The following is a 21,460-nucleotide window of genomic DNA, read 5'->3' on the forward strand; positions in this document are numbered from 1 at the left end:
ACAAAACACAACCTGAATTCAAAGGTTTAGAGCAGAGGTGAGGATTTATAGGAACAGTTTTGTTGAAAGAAAAACATTGTTAACTAGTGACCTAAAGTCACTCATTTGACTAACCTGTAGGGTGCATTTACTGGTAGATGCAAGTGGCAAGGACAAATGCATAAAAGCCTCAAAGGTCCGAGACTTTTTGTGACACGTAAGACACTGAACTGTGGATTTGAACTGGCCTTGGAAGAGAGCAACGATAATCGATTCATTGAGCAGTTTGTGTTTGTGCCACGCAAGTTCTGCCGCTTTGAAGTCATCCAGATTCTCATTATTTTCTTCTTTGTAACGTTTTCTGTTGTCAGCCTGGAAAGTTGGGAAGTAAAAAAAAAATGCTTAAAGCATACCTGAAACATATGAAGGTAAGTTTTACAGACAGGAACATCATCAGGTGGAGCTATGGAAAGACAGAAGGAAGGTGATAATGCTAAACATGCAAACATTGAAACAGATTCTTTGAGCACCCTGGCTACGTTGTGCTATTGCTTTTTTTCTTGGCCAGAAGCATGGAAACCTTCTGCCAAGAGTCACCGATTGAAAGCAATTATTTGTACATGCCAGAACAGATGGGTAGTTTTCTTTGAATCCTTTGGTTTGCTTTTCTTACCACTATTCTCCTTTTCTCTCATGTGTTTGGCTTATTTTGCTACTGTTGTTTTATTGTTACAAATATACGCTTTACCTAACGTGTATGTAAACAAAAACCCCCAGCAAATGCATCTTTTAAAAAAAGAGTCACATTTCTTTAAGGGTCACATACCAGCAGTGAATAGGGCCATGACTCCCCTCTTTCTCCTACCTCCGCCCCCAAGGGAGCAGCTGCCAGTCAAGTGCCAAGATTGCTCTTGATAGAGATCTGAACAAATAGCTTGCAAATGCTCCTAACTTTCTCTCTCTTCACTTGTTTTGGTTTTTGCCTCCTTTGCCCTCCTCCTCTACCTCCAACTGCCTTGCCCGCTACAACAAGCCTCCAAGGCTTACAACGAGCTTTTAAAGCAGATGAGCATCACCAAACCCCATACTGAAGATGCCGTGATTGGGGTTGGGGCTAAAGGCCATCTGGAGAGAACATGGCAAAAGCAAGATTCAAACTGGTGACTCAGATCTGTAGCTCAGCTTTTTAGCTACATTCCACACCAGTCTGTACACTATCTATCTACAGTCGTACCTTGGTTGTCGAATGCCTTGCGACTCGAACGCTTTGGCTCCCCAACGCCGCAAACCCGAAAGTGAGTGCTCCGGTTTGCGAACGTTATTTGGAACCTGAATGTCCGACGCTGCTTCTGCGGCTTCCGATTGAGTGCAGGAAGCTCCTACAGCCAATCAGAAGCCGCGCCTTGGTTTTCAAATGTTTTCGGAAGTCGAATGAACTTCCGGAATGGATTCTGTTCAAAAACCAAGGTACAACTCTCTCTCTCTCTCTCTCTCTCTGTGTGTGTGTGTGTGTGTATAAAATCAACTGAATCATGCCATCCCTGCTTGTAATCTAAAGGAAGTTCTCAAGCTTGGGTAGCTACAGGCTTCCTAACTGAAGCTGGGGAAAACTGAAGATGGAGAATTCAGTTGGCAACATTCTCTTGTGTCTTCTCTAGTCTACCTGCACAGGGAGGTCCAACTCAAAAGCTTGTGAAATGTGGAATAAAGCCTACACATACAGCACAATATGGCAGAATGGACCGTAGCACTTAATTGCTGCTGGGATATCATGTTTTTGAATGCTCCCTTATTTTAACACATTTTAAGCAGAATATGAGCCCAAAAGCAAAGGGATGGGATAAAGGTTTTCTTATTTAGATAGTACTAACTTTCTATTTGAAGTGAGGTTTTTTTTTTTTGGTTAAGTGAGGGAGCGTTTCAGAATAGTGTTCCCCCATCTGCAGTCTGAAGTAGCACAGTCCATTCTGCAATTTAATTCTGCTATTTGTGTAACCTAACTAAGAAATGGCAGTTGCAATGGATTGGAGAAACGAGACACACTCAAATAAGGTTATAACCATAACCTTCTTTTTGCAGAGCTTTGTGTTTTAGGAACAGAACACTGAATAGTTACAGTGGCATCCAAGAGTGAAATGAAGAACAGGTTTTCTTTTCTATCACACTCATGACATGGCAAAACAAACAATAAATCTATGTACTAGACAGAAGATGGATAATAAAGTTTTGGTTTACTTACTCTCTAAGAGGACATCATAGTTTTTGTAAAAATAGGAGGGGGAAAAAAGACTGAAAAACAGATCTTGCAAAAAATAATAATAATCCAGTTATTACACAGCTAATTTCAGGAAAGGTAAGCTAGATGAGGGTAACATGATGGACAAACCTTTTAAAACTGAACTCAGTTAATAAGAAAATAAATCCTTCAAATTCAAAAGGAAACCTTTGTGCCCAAATCCTTGATTGTTACAAACTGGATATTGCAAAGCAGTTTTATACTAAAAATCTTGGCTATATTTATAGATGCTTTCTCCTAAAGTAATTCTGATTAGAGATCAGTTAAGATGCACACATCTGCCTCTGCATTAGAGTTCCTCATTCTTTACGTGGGCATTTTAGCAGAAAGAAACAATGATGAACTCGATGGGGAAAAGAGTGAATATTTTGCTGTAATTAAGGATTTTAGGGCTAGCATCGGTTTGATTAAACAGAAAGGCAACCTTTCTGGTAATCACTCATCTCAACCAGGAGTTTCTAGAAGTTGTCCTCATCAGTACATAAAGAATGGTGCTTAAATACCCCTAGTATTTGTCTTCATGCTACTTGGCACATGCAACATAGGAGTAGGGCTACTCTGCACAGTCCCACTTCCTAGTTACATGCTTATTTTACACATGAGCAGAATGCCTGAGCAGGGCTACATTCTCTATAAAAAGCATGAATGATCTCGTGGTTTTTGCACCAGGTTTCCGCTTTTAGTAAACATCTTAATTAACATAGACATTGTTCTGCTGCTTCAGGTCAAAAAGTCTCGCCTGATTTTGTATATCACCTGCCAACTGTATCCCAGCTAGATAACCCTGTGAAACTCAAAAGCAGGGCATCTTCCGTTGTTTCTCTACAGCACCTCGTTCTAAAGAGCTATATGGAGTCAATATGGCAAACTGTCCCTCTAAGGTGGGCAAAGACACAAAAGCAGAATCCAGAACAGCCCAACAAAGACTGAGCATGCTCAGTGACTACAGAATGTTGAGTGTGTTAAACTATGGATAGGCAGCAAGACAAGACTCTGTTAGAATGTCGCTGAAGATTAGGTTGGGAAGTCTGTAAAAAACACAGTAAGATAAAATGTATATGGTGCGCTGTTAAAACTGAAAATGCATTGGGGGGGGGGAACCAACAACAGAATGTTGAGTGTCCGTTGGAATTAAAAATGGAAAATGGGAGTTTGCAGAATAGAATGGAGCAATCTAAAAGGCAGCTGGCTGGTTGGCATGCTAAAGAAAAGCACTCGACACTACAACGTCTTGTTGGAGGTCCCATTTGCCAATTGGTCTACATCCTAATGGCAAATCCCATGGCAAATATAATTATGCAATGAAATCTATGGCCAAAGCAGTAACAACTAACTGCCCACTTTAGATTTTAGGTCAAACTAGAGGTGATGTTTGTCATGTAGTCAGCCCAGGTGTGCTTGAGTACTTCCTTACTCTCTTTAAAAATATATATCCCATTTTTCACCACCTAGGCATCTTCACATCTGATGTGCTTAGGGAAGTTTTTAATGTTTTATTGTGTTTTTAATACTCTGTTGCGAGCCGCCAGAGTGCCTGTGGCAACCCAGTCAGATGGGCGGCATACAAATAATATTATTGGTCTCAAAGTGACTTACAACAATAAAACATGCAGAATTTAAAACCTCAAGAATCTAAGTTCTATTTTAAAAGCAAAACAAAACCCACACACTTCAAATAGCTTGTAAAGGCAGAAGTGCAATCCCCCTTTTCCCTCATGGTTGAAACAAAAGAGCAAATACAAAACCTTTTGGTTGGGGGTCGGGTGGTTAGCGTGTTAAATTCTGAAACGAAATGCTTAATTTTCACCAAAAATCAAACTTACTTTATTTAAATCTTCATGTAGACCATCCATTAAGAACAGAAGCAATTCTTGAGAGTCTTGCTGGCTGTACCCTGCAAATTGGTCATTGATCTTCCCAATGGTAAATTTAAAGTCTTTTGGACTGATATATCTGTATTGGCCGGTCCAGAGAGCTTTCACGATAATGCCAAACTCCTCAGCAATTTCACCTTTGTGCCCTAAGAAATTTGACCTGCAAATAACGAGAGAGTTTAATGGCTGACACCATTTTTAGAGACATAATTATCTGAAACAAACAAATGCTGTCACTTGCATGTTTATCCTTATTCCCCGAGTGGAGCAAATATATACATCAATAGTAAAACACTGACTAAGTGAATATATTTTGCCTACTTTGGAGAATGCTGTATCGCCCCTCACCTTCAAAGAGGCCAGGCTGGCTGGAACATGGAAGAGGGTATTAAGAACATAAGAAGAGCAGTTCAGTTCAGTTCAACATCCAGCTAGTTCAGAGCTTTGAGAACTTAAAGAAGAGAAGTCACTTGATCCAGGGACGTATCTATTGGTCTATTGCGACCACTTTTTCTTAATGGTGTCTGCTCCTGCTCAGGCTGCACAGAAAAAGCAATTTGGTTCCAGAAATCCAATCATTCTGATTGTGCAGATAAAATATGACTGATAGAATTCTACAGGATGGGGTAAAAAGGTAAAGGTAAAGGGACCCTGGACCATTAGGTCCAGTCGTGGCCGACTCTGGAGTTGCGGCGCTCATCTCGCTTTACTGGCTGTGGGAGCCAGCGTACAGCTTCCGGGTCATGTGGCCAGCGTGACTAAGCCGCTTCTGGTGAACCAGAGCAGCGCACGGAAACGCTGTTTACCTTCCCGCCAGAGCGGTACCTATTTATCTACTTGCACTTTAACATGCTTTCGAACTGCTAGGTGGCCAGGAGCAGGGACCGAGCAACGGGAGATCACCCCATTGCGGGGATTCGAACCGCCAACCTTCTGATTGGCAAGTCCTACGCTCTGTGGTTTAACCCACAGCACCACCCACATCCCTACAGGATGGGGTATTAGGGTGCAAAAAACAGTCTAGATCCAACGATCCCCAGATGGTGGTGATGTCAGGTCCCATCCTGGTGCCCAGGCATCTTCACTTGGTTGCAAGCAGTTGAAAGCCAGGTTCAAAATATGCCTGGGGCCTGGCTAATTTCGAACACTGCTCATACTGATCAACCGTATGCCTACAGAAAGCCCACTACAGAAAGCTCTCTCCTCCCTTGTGACTCCCAGAAACTGCCATTCAGAGAATTCTTCTTCTTTGGCGATCACTCGTAGCCGAGTAAGATTGTCTTCTATAAACACAGTTTTAACAATGAATCCATAAGTGACTGTGAAAGCCAATTCTGAATCCACATGTCCTTCCACAGTGGGGACATTGGTTTCTGGGCGGGAGTTGATCACGGTGAGGGTTTGCCAAGCGTGCCTTCCTTAGCACGTTTCTCCCTTGCGTCCCGAGTTTGAGTATCTTCAAAGCCCATGAGACCTTTGGTAAAGGCTGTTCTCCAACTGGAGTGCTTGCAGGCCAGTGTTTCCCAGTTGTCAGTGTTTATACTACATTTTTTAGATTTGCCTTGAGACAGTCTTTAAAACTCTTTTGTTGACCACCAGCATTACGCTTTCCATTTTTAAGTTCGGAATGGAGTAGTTGCTTTGGAAGACGATCATCAGGCATCCGCACAACATTGCCTCAGGCAGCGGAGGCAAAACACAGCCATTCTCCACTACAGGGCCCAAGCTGTGGAACTACCTGCCGCATGAGATCTGCTTAGCTATCACTTGGTCACACTGTCCAGAAAAGGGCTTTGCCTTGTTTGGCTGATGGTACTTATTTTTTAGCGCTGATGCACTTTAATCTGCTGTATTCCGTTTGATGTTTTGTTGTTTTCATATTTTGTTTTGTACTTGCCTTAGCCGCTTTCGAGATAAAAGGAGCAAGGTGGTAGATGTAAGAGTAAATAAACCAAACCTTGCTTAAAGATAAATCATGTCTATGGCTATTCAGTACCTGGATGGGAGATGCTCTGGGAAGACTATGCCTACTGCCTTAAGTTCTGAGATAAATGTGCTAAATAAGATAAACAACACTATGATTTCACTAAAGCAGCATATCTAAATAGATGAAACAAGTTTTGCACTCAGCTGTGTGTTAATGGAAGCAGTCAAACAAACAAGCAAATAAATACCGGTTGATATCATCTTGATACAAGTTTCTGTTGAAATAATCAGCCAGGTGCGGTGCATTACACAGGCACTGTAACACAGAGTTCATATAGCAAGTGTTTCCCAAATTACGGAGGCCGGTCAGAGCTGGTCCCATTCCGCCAAATACAGGGTTGAGATTACGAATCTGAGACGCAGAGAGCCTTGAGATTTCAGTTTTAGGATAGCTTACTGGTCTGTAAGGAAAGAGGTAATATTGAAGAGTGAAATGTATTTTCATGCTTTTTAAAAAAAATCCGAGCCAAATCCGTCTCTACGGTGTCACTAGCATGTCTCTCATGAATCAATGGAACAAAAGTGAGTTTCCAGAAATCTGTGGTAATAGACAAGTATGCGCTATATAATATTAACTGCAGCCTTTTTCATTTTAGTGAGGTGGCAACGCCTTTTTTTAAAAAAGGTTTAAGTGCTTTTGTTACATATGCTACTGCAAAATTTTACTTTATAGAGTAGAACATTAATACAGATTAATAAAGATTTAACCTTCTCTGTCTGCTTGACTCTCTTACGAGACTTTAAAGTGCTTAACTTTGTCTTGATCATGCCCAAACTCATTCAGATTATAAATACTAAAGGATACTCGAGTCTTTGTGATACCTTGCTCCTTTCAGATAACAAGGTATCCTTGCCCTAGCAAGCTATAAGTTTTAAAATAGAAACATCAGGCTTTCAAAGGATGGAAATGAAATGCTGAACAAATAGTTTGTGTGTGTGTTAGGGCTGAGTGATATCATCACCAGCTAAACATCATGATATACTGATATACATCCAATGTCTGAAATAAGGATGTAACTACGTAGCAACTGCTACTACTTAGGGGTCAAAAACTGATACGTTTTTACTTACTGTTAACATATTGTTACAACTGTTATTTTATAGTACAGAGCAACAGGGGTGGCAAGAATCAGGAGAGAAGAGATGACTGGCTTTCCCAACATCACAATTTTTTACATAGCGCACACACACATAGTGATTCGCGATGTATCGCCATGTCAAATATTATGAAACCGATATCACGATGTGGACGTCAAACTTATTCTGGACAATATATTGAAACAACAGCCAGTCGTATGTGGGTGGGCATGTATATGTGTGTGTTCATACACACACTTAAAAGGCTTGCATCAGATTTGTTCTAACAAGCTTTTATGTGAATAAACACGTCTCTGCAATATCTACACTGCGCATGTGTGGGGGAACCTTTGGCCCTCCAGATAAACAGAAACTACCATCAGCTCCAGCAACCATGGCTAAGGATGATGGGAGTTGTAGTTCAGCAACATCTAGACAGCCAAAAGTCCCCCACACCAGACATGGTGGAACGTAATCACACAAATGGCAAACATTTCTAATCCTTCACATATTTCACTAACTGTAAAAGTCATTTTTAGCAGGTACCCTAGAAAATCAAGTTTCCAGCAGACATACTTGTTCTCACGGTTGATAGTAGGCTTGACGGTGATTTTCTTTGTCTCTTCCTCTTGAATGGCCTGGGTTATGTCTGGCGAGGAGTAAGAGCGCTTCAATTTGGAATGTTCCCTTTCCCGCTGATCAACAGCCTGAGTCTTTGGTTTATGTGTTGGCGGGGTCGATGGTGGAGTGGCTGACTGCGTCATTTCTGGTGGATACATGTGAACTGTATTTGTTGGAGTGTGGTAGTAACGAAAAGTCCCCGTGACTGGCTCCAGAAACTTCATGTGACATGTGCCCAAAGAGAAAAGGGAGCAAGTTATATGACAACTGCAAAGATTGCACAGTCACTTTTGAAATTCGTATTTCTTTCCCAGCATAACCCAGATGGAAAAGTATTATAATGGCCTCTAGAGTGACGTAATATTGGCATATTATTGGCTTGCACCACTCTTCTCAGTCTTACAGGTTTAACTTCTGGGTCAAATTATATGGCCATTACCATATTTTTCTCAACATCCAAACAGCAAATATAAAAATGGGTTCAGCGCAAAAGTGCTCACAAGCAGAAAAAACCCAGAACATCAGAAGACATTCCACTCACCTTGACCCAACCAAGTGGCAGTCCTGGTATTATCCTCCCCATCTCCTCACTTCGTGCCCTTGTTAGTGGCTCCCGCTGAGACTGAAAAGAACAACGCAGATCAAAACTGTGGGTCTTAAAAGATACATACCTACTTTGGCTATCCTCAGCATTTTGCAGGCTTTCTGCATAAAGGAGATTATGTGTTTTTAAAATTCAAAAAGTTCAAGTTATCAATCAATGTCTTGGGCTAGTGCAAAACACCATCCTGTTGCACATTCAAAAATCCAAGCACAGACATGATGTTTACTTCACACTACGTTAGATACAAGCCACTGTATCTATTGGGCTGTATTCCACTAAGTCCTACTCAGAGCTGACCAACAGAAATTACTAAACCTAGGTTAGACATGTCCATCAATTTCTATAGGTCTACTCTGAGAAGGACTACCACTGGCTGCAACCCATTATTATTATTTATGAAAAATAAAATATTGAAATGCATTTTATGAAATGTAACACAAACAGTTACATGACAGCGAATGTAAATTGAGGCCATGTTATGACATTGGCACTAGGTTTCAGCAGCTAGACACAGACACCTCACAGTGAATTTACTTTATTTTTTTCAGAGTCTTGTTCAGTATCATCTCTAATGGCTTCTGGCTTTGGGGTGTCTCTTTCTGGTTGTCCTGTAACCCCAGTCTGCTGTAAAAGATTTTGAAAGAGAAACTTTCAGTTTTCATTAATTAATTTATCAAGCTCCAAAACGCCTCAATGTTAGTATAACATGACTGCAATACACAACAGGATCACATAAAATAGCACTTTACTCTGGATGAATTGCTATGGAGTACAAAGACACCCAAAACAAAACACTGACGAATTTGAAGATGTATTTCAAAGTGAAAATTGCTAGCTGCGTGAATTGTATGCAGTGGTACCTCGGGTTACATACGCTTCAGGTTACAGACTCCACTAACCCAGAAATAGTGCTTCAGGTTAAGAACTTTGCTTCAGGATGAGAACAGAAATTGTGCTCCGGCGGCAGTGCAGCAGCAGGAGGCCCCATTAGGTAAAGTGGTGCTTCAGGTTATGAACAGTTTCAGGTTAAGTACGGACCTACGGAACGAATTAAGTACTTAACCCGAGGTACCACTGTATAAGGAATATAACTTTCTAAGACTCACATGCGACTAGCCAAAACTGCCCTGTAAGAAAATTGCTCCAAAACCTCTGGATTCTCAGCTGGAAACCTGCAGGGAGTTCCAGCCCTTGAAAAACTCTGCTGAACATGCTTGGTATTGCTGTAAGTGAGCAGCTCATGTTTCAGTCAGATATTTGTGGGGTTTTCCCCCAAACGCACATTATGTCCAAGGAGAACCTTGAATATTGCAACGCTTGCCAATCTTAGATCTTCTCATCTGAAACACCTCTTAGTTCCTCAGGGATTTTTTCTCTTCCAAGAAAGCAGCAAGTCATGATCAGTAAAAGTGATCAGTAAAAACAACAACAGTGGCAAGCCATTTCTATATGTATCTGCTTAAAAACTCCTTAAATCAGCAAATCTTGTAAATGAATTGGTATTTCACCAGTGTTTTAGTTTAAGAAAGGGTGGTAAAGCTGTGGCCAGTGCGCCTTACAGCTTCCAGGAGGGTTTTTGTGGCCTGTAGAGACCACCACCGTTTTCTTGTGGCAAGGATTAAAAAACAAAACCCTCTGAATCACCACTGTCTTCCTTTTTAAAAAAAAAAAACCTCTGTTGTGCATCTGCTGCCTCCTGCTGTACAAAACACCTAGCAATCACTTCTGTGCTACTCTAACCTTATGCAGATGCTTGAAAATCTGGAAAGGTGGGTGGCTTAGTGCCTTTCCAGGAGCCATAAGTGACATGGAAGGTTTACTCACCCCTCTACCAAATGTAGCAGAGTAGTGGGGATGGGTGTGTGGGAAGCCCAATGTGCCTGCTGTGTGAAAGGTTCGCAGGAAGGTTTCCTGTGTGAGATAAAGGAATCTATGGGAGCTTCATTAAAACCTCTCAAGCCCTTTCCCTATTAAGGTAAAGGTAAAGGGACCCCTGACCATTAGGTCCAGTCGTGGCCGACTCTGGGGTTGCGGCGCTCATCTCGCTTTATTGGCCGAGGGAGCCGGCGTACAACTTCCGGGTCATGTGGCCAACATGACTAAGTCGCTTCTGGCGAACCAGAGCAGCGCACGGAAACGCCGTTTACCTTCCCGCCAGGGCGGTAGCTATTTATCTACTTACATTTTGACGTGCTTTCGAACTGCTAGGTTGGCAGGAGCAGGGACCGAGCAACGGGAGCTCACCCTGTCGCGGGGATTCAAACTGCCAACCTTCTGATCGGCAAGCCCTAGGCTCTGTGGTTTAACCCACAGCGCCACCCGCGTCCCTTCCCGTATTAGGTATGTGCAAATTCACTAGTCTGTCTTTCTCCCTCCACGATTCACCTCAGTTGGGAACTTGCCTCCTGATAGGGCTGGAGCTGAAACAGTAAAGGTGCCTCTCCGGCTTTGATAGAATTACTCATTTTCAGGGGGGGAAAGGGAAGACTCTTTAGACAAAGCAGGAGGCTTGCCTTTTATGCCCATGAATTGCTCACCTTGCCTGAGCCAGAATCCACCCTCATGGACGCCCGGGACTCCTCTGCAAATCTGCGCCTCTGCATTTCTGGTGTCCAGGTAACCTTGTCTTTTTCACCCACAACAATTTTGTCAGTGTCCGGTTTTCTGACTTCAGGGGATTCATTTTCAGTTCTGCTTCCTTTTTTCATGTCTGTGAGCTCCTTGGGCGCATTCTCCACCTCTTGCTTCTCAGCTGCCCCTTTGTTGGCCGGCTGGTCTTTTTCTCCCTTCTCTTTATCTTTTGCTTTCTGGAGCTGCTCCCTGCCTTCCTTCTCCTTCTGCTCCTCTCTCGCTCTCTGCTCTTGTTGTTCCTGCTTCTCCTGCCTCAGCTTCTCCCTCTGTTCTTCCTGTTGCTTCTCCTGCAGTTCTTTTTCTTGCTTGCTTTTTTCCAACTGGGAAGCCTTTTCCGCTGGTAGGTGGCCTTTCTCCTCCTCTTTCAGAGTGGGCTTAGCATCCAAGGGAGGCTTTGTGGAACGATCTGGAACCACTCTGCCATTTGAAATGAGCTGCTTGCCAATGGTTGGGCTTTCAGCTCTTGGCCTGTTATCAGCGTCTGGGATTTTTGCTGAAGGCTTTTTTGTACGATCAATCTGAAAGGGCAAAAAAGTTAAATAGACATATTTTGGTAAGATTTGCAAGCTACGTTCTCTCAAATATCACTTAGTGCCAACATTCTGTCAGCTGTCCATGGAGGCGCAGGTCAATTCTGTATCCAGGGCAGCTGTCTACCAGCTCCATCTGGTACGCAGGCTGAGACCCTACCTGCCCGCAGACTGCCTTGCCAGAGTGGTGCATGCTCTAGTTATCTCCCGCTTGGACTACGGCAATGTGCTCTACGTGGGGCTACCTTTGAAGGTGACCCGGAAACTACAACTAATCCAAAATGCGGCAGCTAGACTGGTGACTGGGGGCGGCCGCCAAGACCACATAACACCGGTCTTGAAAGACCTACATTGGCTCCCAGTACGTTTCTGAGCACAATTCAAAGTGTTGGTGTTGACCTTTAAAGCCCTAAACGGCCTCGGCCCAGTATACCTGAAGGAGCATCTCCACCCCCATCATTCAGCCTGGAAACTGAGGTCCAGCTCCGAGGGCCTTCTGGCAGTTCCCTCCCTGCCAGAAGTGAGGTTACAGGGAACCAGGCAGAAGGCCTTCTCGGTAGTGGCGCCCGCCCTGTGGAACGCCCTCCCATCAGGTGTCAAGGAAATAAACAACTATCTGACTTTTAGAGGACATCTGAAGGCAGCCCTGTTTAGGGAAGTTTTTAATGTATGACATATTAGTGTATTTTTGGTCTTTGTGGAAGCCGCCCAGAGTGGCTGGGGAAATCCAGCCAGATGGGCGGGGTACAAATAATAAATTATTATTATTATTTTTCTCTACTACTCACTTTTATGGTTTTATAAAGGTATTTTAGTCTGGGCAAAAGTATTTATTTATTCATATCCTGCCTTTTCTCCTGAAGTAACCCAGGGCAGCAAACACATCAATGATAATATACAATTTATAAAAACAGTTAAAAACTTCTTTAAAAAACCACACAATCAACTACTTTCATAGCTAATAATTTCAGGGTTGCCAACAACAGATCTTTCAGCCACAAAATGCACTGATAAAAGTTAGTAATGTGGGAGAATATCCTACAACCCTAATGCAAACCTGCACACGATTGGGGCGGGAGGAATTATGCTTGTATGGCCTAGCCAGTTTTATTTGAACATGGGTTTTCTGCTCATCCTGGGATATTAAATCCTCAGTTGCCCAGAATCAGGTCTTGCTGTAGTAAGAGAAGTGAGAAAACCCCATCCGCTTCCCAGGGAGAACCTACAGGGGTGGTTAGGTGAGAAATACCTGAACACGCATTTGTAGTTGCAGACCATTTGCATTTCTAAGATGAGCAATTCTCCTCCCCTAAATGTTATTCATTAAATTTATTAAATAACTCCCCAAAGCAATTTAACAGGAGGAAAAATCCCCACACATAAATACAATTTCAATCCAGCACTGATAAAATCTGAGACAAAAATCTCGACTCAAACAACTTGTCTTCAACCGTCACTGGTGTGATTTTAATGCTCATATGGCTCTGCTGCTTATTATTATTGCTTTTCTGAGTATTTGTTTTACTGTTTTAATGGTCTTGTTATCTGCCTTGGAAGCGATAATGCTGAAAAGAGCATTGGAAATTTCCAAACAGAAGCCAATTTTGAATGCTTCCAAAGGCTTTTGTAGTGTGACTCAAGTAGGTTTGCTCTGCCAGTTAAAGAGAATCACCCAGCAGGTTACACAGGCCTAAGGTTTATGATTTTTGTCCATGCAGAACAAGGTCTTTTCTTCCCCAACCAGTTACCAGGGTCTTTCCTTCATATTTCTTAGCAAGGCAGCTGGAAACATTTACAGGATAGCTATTCCACTTTGCAATTATTGTATTACAGTGCAGGCCTTTCCTCTCTCTTAGTATTTCAGAAAAAGCAGGCTCATCCTATCTGTAGCAATTCTATAAAATAAGGCAAAAAGGGGGCCCTGTTATGTCAGAGTCCAAGTAGAAAGTTTTTTTTCTTGCTAAGAATCACTCACCTGAGGAATAATCTTTACTGCAGACACTGGTTGGACTATGGCAGGTAGGTTTTCAGACTTAGCAGGAGTAGCAGTTGATCCACAAGGAGCTGGTGGTTGAAACGTGTCCACTCTCTCCTCTTGATCATTTGCAATATTAGGTCTTTCGGTAACTTCCACCACAGAAGGTTTTACATGGACAACAGGAACTGGAGATGGAGCTGGTTCTTCCAAAGATGGGTAAGTAAAATCCACTGAAACATGCAAAGAAGGTTATGATTTTGTTTTAAGAAACTTTTGTAAGAGAGTTAGGAGAAATAACGTACGTTTAAATGAACTGTTACCCAAATGTGTCTCCTCCTCTGCCACAGTCAATGTCAGTGTTGGAGGAACACCTCTTGGTTCTGCCCTTTTGAGAGATGCTGTTTTTACAGGGATATACACTTGGTTTTTAGCACCCCTGTTATACAGAAAATTCCAAGTGGGCCCGAACCTCAGTGTTTAAAATCTCTGATAAAGGACAAAGATCCGGAGATCACGCTAAAGGTGGCCAAATTTTGCGCAGTTGCCATAAAACTTAGGGAACAAGTTGTGCTATTATAAAGACTAAGGCCTTAGAAGCAAATAATAGATAATATTGTAGAGATTGACTTAACCCATATTCTAGCTGCTGCCATAACTGTATTGTTTATCGTTATACTGATTGTTAATTTAGATTTAATTTTACTGTTTCTGATTTGTTTAGTATGGTATGTGAGTCTGGTCTGGGACCGTAATAAATTCAATTCAAATTCAAGATTGGGTACTTAAAAGGGAAGGGGGAAGGCTTTTGCAAGTCTCCTCCCTCATCCCATCTTAAGTCCATGATCTCAAGCAAAGACAGTGCTGGAGAAGCCCCCTCACTGCCTTTTTTGAAAAAACCCACCTCAAACAACAGAGAAGGGAGAAAAAGAGCCATGTTTTACAAGCAAAGCATACCCTCCAACATTCCCGATGAAAATTGGGAGGCAAGAGCACAGCACCAAAAAAGTACATCTTTTGGGGCTGCACTCTCTCCCAAGTCAACTGACTTGTGCAAGAGCATGGCACCACTGCAAGTGCTGGCTCGTCCCCGGGACGTTCTGGGATCAAATCAGAAGCCATGGTTTCTGTAAGTCTGGGAATATCCCGTTAAAATAGGGACGACTGGAGGGGATGGCAAAGGCAGAGTGCTGGAGAAGTTCTCCCCATTGTCTTTGCTTGCGAAACCCATGGGAGGCATTTTGGCAGGTGGATAGCCTCGCCCACCTGTCAATTACATGACGTCACAATGACACCACGTGACTGTCAGGTCAGCAGCCCCGCCCACCTGTCAAATTTGGCCTGCAAGGGCCTGACAAGGATCTGGCTCCTAAAGCCAAAAAGGTTCCCCACTCATGGATTAGACAGACACGTATGAAAGGCAGGACCTGTGCGGCGATGGCAATGAGATTGCTATAAAACCTCCAAAGGAGATCCACCAGGATCTTTTTACTTCTTAGATATCTGTCCAGGGCCATTTTTATTCAGCTTGCTTTTAATCTATTGCTTCAGTCATAGCCTGCTGTTTTACATTTTGTTTTTTTGTAACTGTGCACCTCTGTGCTTTTGGGACGCGGGTGGCGCTGTGGGTAAAAGCCTCAGCGCCTAGGGCTTGCCGATCGAAAGGTCGGCGGTTCGAATCCCCGCGGCGGGGTGCGCTCCCGTCACTCGGTCCCAGCGCCTGCCAACCTAGCAGTTCGAAAGCACTCCCGGGTGCAAGTAGATAAATAGGGACCGCTTACTAGCGGGAAGGTAAACGGCGTTTCCGTGTGCGGCTCTGGCTTGCCAGAGCAGCTTCGTCACGCTGGCCACGTGACCCGGAAGTGTCTCCGGACAGTGCTGGCCCCCGGCCTCTTGAGTGAGTCTGTCAAGACTGGCCCGTATGGGCAGGGGTACCTTTACCTTTACTACCTCTATGCTTTATTGCTTTCACTGTTTTTTAATCTGGTCAACTGATAAAGAGAATTAAAGATATGTCAGTGTAACAACCATTAGGATCTACTATTTAAACTTAACAAAATACCAACTGACAACAGAGTGAAACCAGTTGCAGATTTATCATGTGTTCAATGTGTAATACCGTGGCCGTTTGGTCTTATTTCAATTTGGATTATGTCCTCCAAAAGCTCCAAGTAGGTGGGACATTTAGGCAGCAATTCACTCTCCTACAAGCAATCACCTGAAAGTGATCCATATGAACAATGACAAGCCAAGCCCTCAAGAAGCAGAGCTGTAGTCAGATTATTGATATCCAAATTATGCTAAGTATAATCTTTTCGCCTCTTAAGCAGGTGGCAAGATCATCATAGGTCATGAAATATATTCCCACCCTAACTTTTAAAAGGCAGTTCACCCACAATAACAGTTCTGCGCAATAGTTTGAAGATTTTTTGGGATCTACAAATAAATAAGTAGGCTTAGGAACGCAATCTGTGCAGCTCAATCTTACAGGAGCTTACTTGGAAGCAAGCCCCGCTGATTTCAGTAGGATGTACTCCTGAGTAAGTTGTGGACAGAACTGCAGTATTAGGAAAGCTTTTTCTTTAGATCAGAAAGTGTTTTTAATACATACGAGAGACAGAAACGGCTTCATTCCTGTCATGTTGCGGTGGAGTTACTTTGGCATTTGTTGTATACTGGGGATAGCAAAGGAGCCAGTTCTCATAACCCCCTTCCAAGACCAAGGGCTCATTCTTCAGTACAGCTTTACTTTCCCACTGGAAGTGAAAGACAAAACATTTTACAATATGCAACAGAACTTCCAAAGTGAAGCTCATATTTATCAAAATCAGGTCATGTGGCTAGATAATGCACTCTGTGAAAGAGATGGACTGTCTTTTCCTTATTTTTACAACAAATGTACATTTAACATAGCTTATATAAAAATGGCGGATAGAACAGAACAATGTAGTTGTTCTGACATTTGTTTATTATGGGGCAGTTTATTCTAAATATTTAGACATTTCAGTACACCACCTCAAAAACCTCAGTATCTGTTTAGAAATTGCATACTTGAGGCCATTTTTACCCATCTACATTTATTGCCATAACATTTTGTTTTCTATTTGAGGAAGGCTAAAGTCATGCCGGTCTGTATCGATTTCACTTTGGAAAAAGAATAAACTATGTTAGCACAATCAACTAACTTAAACTTAGGAGAATACTACAATACCACAGCCCCTTCATTCAATGGCCCAGTGAAATGTAACTCTTAACTATGATCGGTTGCCTTAACTTTGGGTTATGATCCCAGATGCAAAGCAAAACCATGGTCATCTACATTTATTGAAAGAAACTCTTTCTTAGCAATATAAAACTATGAAATAAATACTAAATATTTAACTGAGCCCTATCTCCAAAAGGCATGAAAGCTCCTTTACCAATGTTTTATTGAGGCACAGTTAATTGCCTTAAAACTACAGGTTCACATTCTGGTTTGTGCTCAATTTTTAATCACTGTTTAGCTATTCAGAGATAACATTTAACTATTGTTAAGGGGAAAAAACCATCAGCAAATGCTATGTCTACATGGGAAAGTATCACTTATGGAAATTTATGCAGACTTAAGTTAAATAGTAAAAGATTGTGTCTGTTGACAGAGCTACCAAAACACAGCCCTCTAAGATACAGAATTACATCTACTGGGAATCTCATTTATCAAGGTAACCAGAAAAAAAAATAAACCCGAGCATGTTCACCTTGAAAAGGGCATCTTTGAGGCTCCGCAGAGGTGTTCCTAATTGCAAGTCTTTGGCTGAACTAAACCAGTCAAGCAGAACAACATAATCAACTTGTCCCCTCTCCTTCCATGGTTCTTTAGATGTATCTGGGAGTTTAGCCTCAATCCTGTTAGCAGTGACTCTAAAGTTTGAAGCAGTAACATAAAAGGGGGGGAGAGGAAAGGGGAAAAAAATAATTCACAAAGTGCAACCTGTCATTCAACTGAAGGAGGAGCTGTGGCAGCAATCAATTGCCGTCCAGGGGGGCAATGGTGACTACACAATAAAATGCAGAGTAGGCCCAGGTCGCCAAGCCTGACATCACTCTGTTACATCTTAACAAGCAGGGCCGGCCCTCCCATTAGGCAGAGTGAGGCAGCCATCTCAGGCACTAATTTGGGGTGTCATAAAGAGGCATTAAATGTTTATTTACTGACTTATTGCATTTCTATTCCCAAGGAGAGACACATGGGGTTTTCTGTCTCAGATACAGAAATAAGTTGGCTATTTTACGTTACTATGTACCTTGATGATTTTTTTTGGCAGGGGGCATATTTGCTGTTATTGCCTCAGGCAGCAAAATGTCTTGGGATGGCCCTGGTAAAGCCTGGAGACTTCAATTCTGGAAGTGACACTTAGTGCCACCTGGTCTAGTAGGCTTCTCACATAAACCAAGTGTGCAACCAGAAACATGCACATTTCCCTTTCACATTGATCTCTGCTGAGCAGCTGTTGGATATTTGACTGAATGCAGGGTTCAGCTGAGCTGAGGCAGGCCCTTTCAAACGGACCAAAAAGCACAGTAGTGAAAACAATAAGGGGAGACAGGGGAGCCCAAGCAGTGACTTGGCACATACTTTCCTCCCCATGGACTGCTTGATGCCAAACTCCCTTCCCTAACACCTATTTATCTTCACAAGCTTATTGCCAACAGTCACTGTCACCATGGCATTATTGCTCCAACCATGCTTAAAAGGTAAAGGTACCCCTGCCCATACAGGCCAGTCTTGACAGACACTAGGGTTGTGTGCTCATCTCACTCTAGAGGCCTGGAGCCAGCGTTGTCCGAAGACACTTCCGAGTCACGTGGCCAGCGTGACGAAGCTGCTCTGGCGAGCCAGAGCCGCACACAGAAATGCCGTTTACCTTCCCACTAGTAAGCGGTCCCTATTTATCTACTTGCACCCGGGGGTGCTTTCGAACTGCTAGGTTGGCAGGCGCTGGGACCGAGCAGCGGGAGCGCACCCCGCCGCGGGGATTCGAACCGCCGACCATGTGATTGGCAAGTCCTAGGCGCTGAGGTTTTACCCACAGCGCCATCCGCGTCCCTCTAACCATGCTTAGTACCGTATATTACAGAGGGCTGTAACCAGCTAGGTTCTACTCAGAGTAGGCCCACTGAAATTAATGGACCTCAGTTAGTCATGCCCATTAATCTCAATGGGTCTACTCCGATTAGGAACAGTACTGGATACAACCATTCTCGATTGTCTACTCCTAAGGTTCCAAGACCAAGCCTGAGTATTGCCTCACAACCATTTTATACAAGTGCTGTCAATATTGCTAAGCCCTTTTAAAGGTCCATTAAACTAGGGACCATCAGCATATCCCATGTCCTAAAGTTCCGTAGACCAACTAAGCACCTTTACAAAAAAGAAGTAGTCGTCAAGACTACTGTGTGTACTTTAGGCCTTTTATTGTAGCTGGACAAACAGGTGTTCCATATTTTCTCCATTCTACTACTGATAAATGGTAAACGCTTAATCGGTACACAGTCTTAAGACTCTGCTAAGCAAGTTTATTCCATACCCAGGACTGATAGCTTCTTCTGGAACGCAGACAGAGTTTGCAATGCAGGACTCCTGGTAATCCTTCAAGCACCGAGCATCCATAATCATCAACTTAATGCTTTTGTCCATCATCATTTTAAACAATTCCTCTGCTGTGATTGTTCCTTGGGAGAGAGAAATTATTTTTTAAAAAAGCTGATAGATCAGAATACAAAGTTCTTTTTAAAAAATAACTCTATTAATGTTTTAAAGAGATGATTCTCACTGAAATATGCGTGTAAACAAGTATAATGCCAGTAGGGGCTGCCAGGGAAGCAATGCATGAGGAAGCTTGGCAATAACAACAACAACAACAATAATAATGATGCGGGCGCAACTTTAAAAGCATTGGTTTTGGGAGCATCTGTCATGCTGAGAATCTACTTGAGATTCTTACATTGCAGGGGGTTGGACTGGATGACCCTTGGGGTCCCTTCCAACTCTACAATTCTTTGATTCTATGGATTGGTTTCCCCAATGGTACCTGCACCAGGCCAGGTTTTCGGCTGCCTTGTCCCTCACTCTTAGCAAGTGACAGCAATGAGCTGCATTGTGTTAGCCAGGAGAGCAACACAGCCCCACCATTGCTGCCCTGTCGTCTGCAATCACTTACTGCACTTAGTGAAGCCACTTATTTCATATCAAGGGAAATCCAGACAAGAAGGAGCTGAGAAAAATCTATTCCCAGCAAGGCAGTCAAAAGAGCTGCAGGCAGAGCCTTTTTACATCCCTATTGTCACATGACTTGCCTCTCCCTACGAGGGGGCGGGGCTTCACTCCTGGTTGTACTGGAGGCCTCCCACACACCTCCAGAGAACAGCTGTTGTTAAAATGGGTGAAGATGCCCATAAAGAAATTGCAGAATGTAGGCGCACAGATTTCTGAGTGGTATCTTACAACTTTCAAGCTCGTTGCTTCGGATCGCCTACAGCCATACCACCTTGAACATGCCCAATCCTGTCTGATCTCGGTGGTTGGTTAGGAACAACCATGCATTATAGCCCCATTTTCAAATCATAGTATCTTCTTATCGTTACCCTCCGGAACACAAAATGCGAACAGGGTGAATATAGCACATACAGATCTTATGTAAAGTATCCGTTGCAAACGCTTAGAAAATTACTTGAACCGAGATAGGGAGGAGCATTCTGGCAGACACTTCACCATGGGGAGCATTTATGAGATATATCTTGCTCTCACCTCTGGGTCAAATTCCATACTTAGTGATAGAAAGGAATTCCCTCCTAGGTCTATCTAGGCAGCCCCACATGAATGGGAGTAGTTGGTGAGGAGGAACAGCTGCCTTTCTTGTAGTCCCTATGAATTAACTTATTTGAGTCATTTAGACAAGAGTGATCTACAGATAAATTCCTGTTCTGTTTGTAGTCCCTACTATGGAGAGCAGAACTGAGGATAATGGAGAGATGTCACTTACCGGTTTCAGGTTGATTCTTTATTTCTGTTGAACTCTTCTTCTCACCATTGATCTATATTACGTTAGCATTTAAGAAAAAAGGATTTTCAGCAATTAAAAATGCATTAAAAGCAGTTGTTTTTATATTCTTAATTCACACATACACAACTTTCAGTAAGGCTGCAGTCCTGTTCCCACTTACCTGAATGTAAGCCCTATTAAATTCAACAGGATTTACACCTGTGATCAAACCAGGCCTTTCTGAAGCAACCACTCTTGTCAAAATGGCAAAACAGAAGTGGCTGCATAGATTTATGCAGACCAATCATAACATAGTACAAGGTAGCCTTCTGCCAGAGTTGAAGTTAGTAAGAATCCCCCCCCCCCCCAATTCAGACTGGGGATTTTGCTTTCACCTAGCTCCCTTTTTTAGTTGGCTGGAGTCATCTGGTATCCAGGCATGTATACACACTGCTAGAAATCCATTACAGTGGTGCCTCGCAAGACGAAAATAATCCGTTCCACAAGTCTCTTCGTCTTGCGGTTTTTTCCGTCTTGCGAAGCAAGCCCATTAGCGTCTTAGCGGATTAGCGCTATTAGCGGCTTAGCGGATCAGCTGTTAAGCGGCTTAGCGGCTTGGGAAAAAGGGGGGGGGGAACCCCGCAGGAACTCGCAAGACATTTTCGTCTTGCGAAGCAAGCCCATAGGAAATTCGTTTTGCGAAGCACCTCCAAAACGGAAAACCCTTTCGTCTAGCGGGTTTTCCATCTTGCGAGGCATTCGTCTTGCGGGGCTCCACTGTATCTGAATTAAGTGCCTTAACAGGGACAGGATTTGGTGATCATATGGTATTTTCCAGCCTTTAGCATCAGTCTAAAGAAACTCA

At 43.0% G+C, this 21,460-nt stretch overlaps 1 protein-coding gene across 3 annotated transcripts in view; it reads right to left on the minus strand.

The window, feature by feature from the left end:
• Positions 1 to 21,460, minus strand: part of USP8 (ubiquitin specific peptidase 8) — a 35,384-nt gene that overhangs the window by 2,982 nt on the left and 10,942 nt on the right. Inside the window, exons 6-17 of one of the 3 annotated variants that reach the window (XM_083411878.1) lie at positions 20,596 to 20,647; positions 19,141 to 19,285; positions 17,311 to 17,473; positions 16,185 to 16,329; positions 13,574 to 13,806; positions 10,975 to 11,586; positions 8,972 to 9,061; positions 8,375 to 8,455; positions 7,789 to 8,051; positions 6,324 to 6,536; positions 4,099 to 4,309; positions 115 to 351 (exon numbers count right to left, since the gene is read on the minus strand). In XM_083411878.1, coding sequence (XP_083268004.1) covers positions 115 to 351; positions 4,099 to 4,309; positions 6,324 to 6,536; positions 7,789 to 8,051; positions 8,375 to 8,455; positions 8,972 to 9,061; positions 10,975 to 11,586; positions 13,574 to 13,806; positions 16,185 to 16,329; positions 17,311 to 17,473; positions 19,141 to 19,285; positions 20,596 to 20,647 — 2,445 coding nt within the window. The remainder of the gene's footprint in view (positions 1 to 114; positions 352 to 4,098; positions 4,310 to 6,323; positions 6,537 to 7,788; positions 8,052 to 8,374; positions 8,456 to 8,971; positions 9,062 to 10,974; positions 11,587 to 13,573; positions 13,807 to 16,184; positions 16,330 to 17,310; positions 17,474 to 19,140; positions 19,286 to 20,595; positions 20,648 to 21,460) is intronic. The other 2 variants (XM_083411879.1, XM_083411880.1) reach the window with 2 other exon arrangements.

The sequence above is a fragment of the Podarcis tiliguerta genome (genome assembly GCF_965153285.1).
Source record: "Podarcis tiliguerta genome assembly, chromosome: 14".
NCBI lineage: Eukaryota > Metazoa > Chordata > Lepidosauria > Squamata > Lacertidae > Podarcis > Podarcis tiliguerta.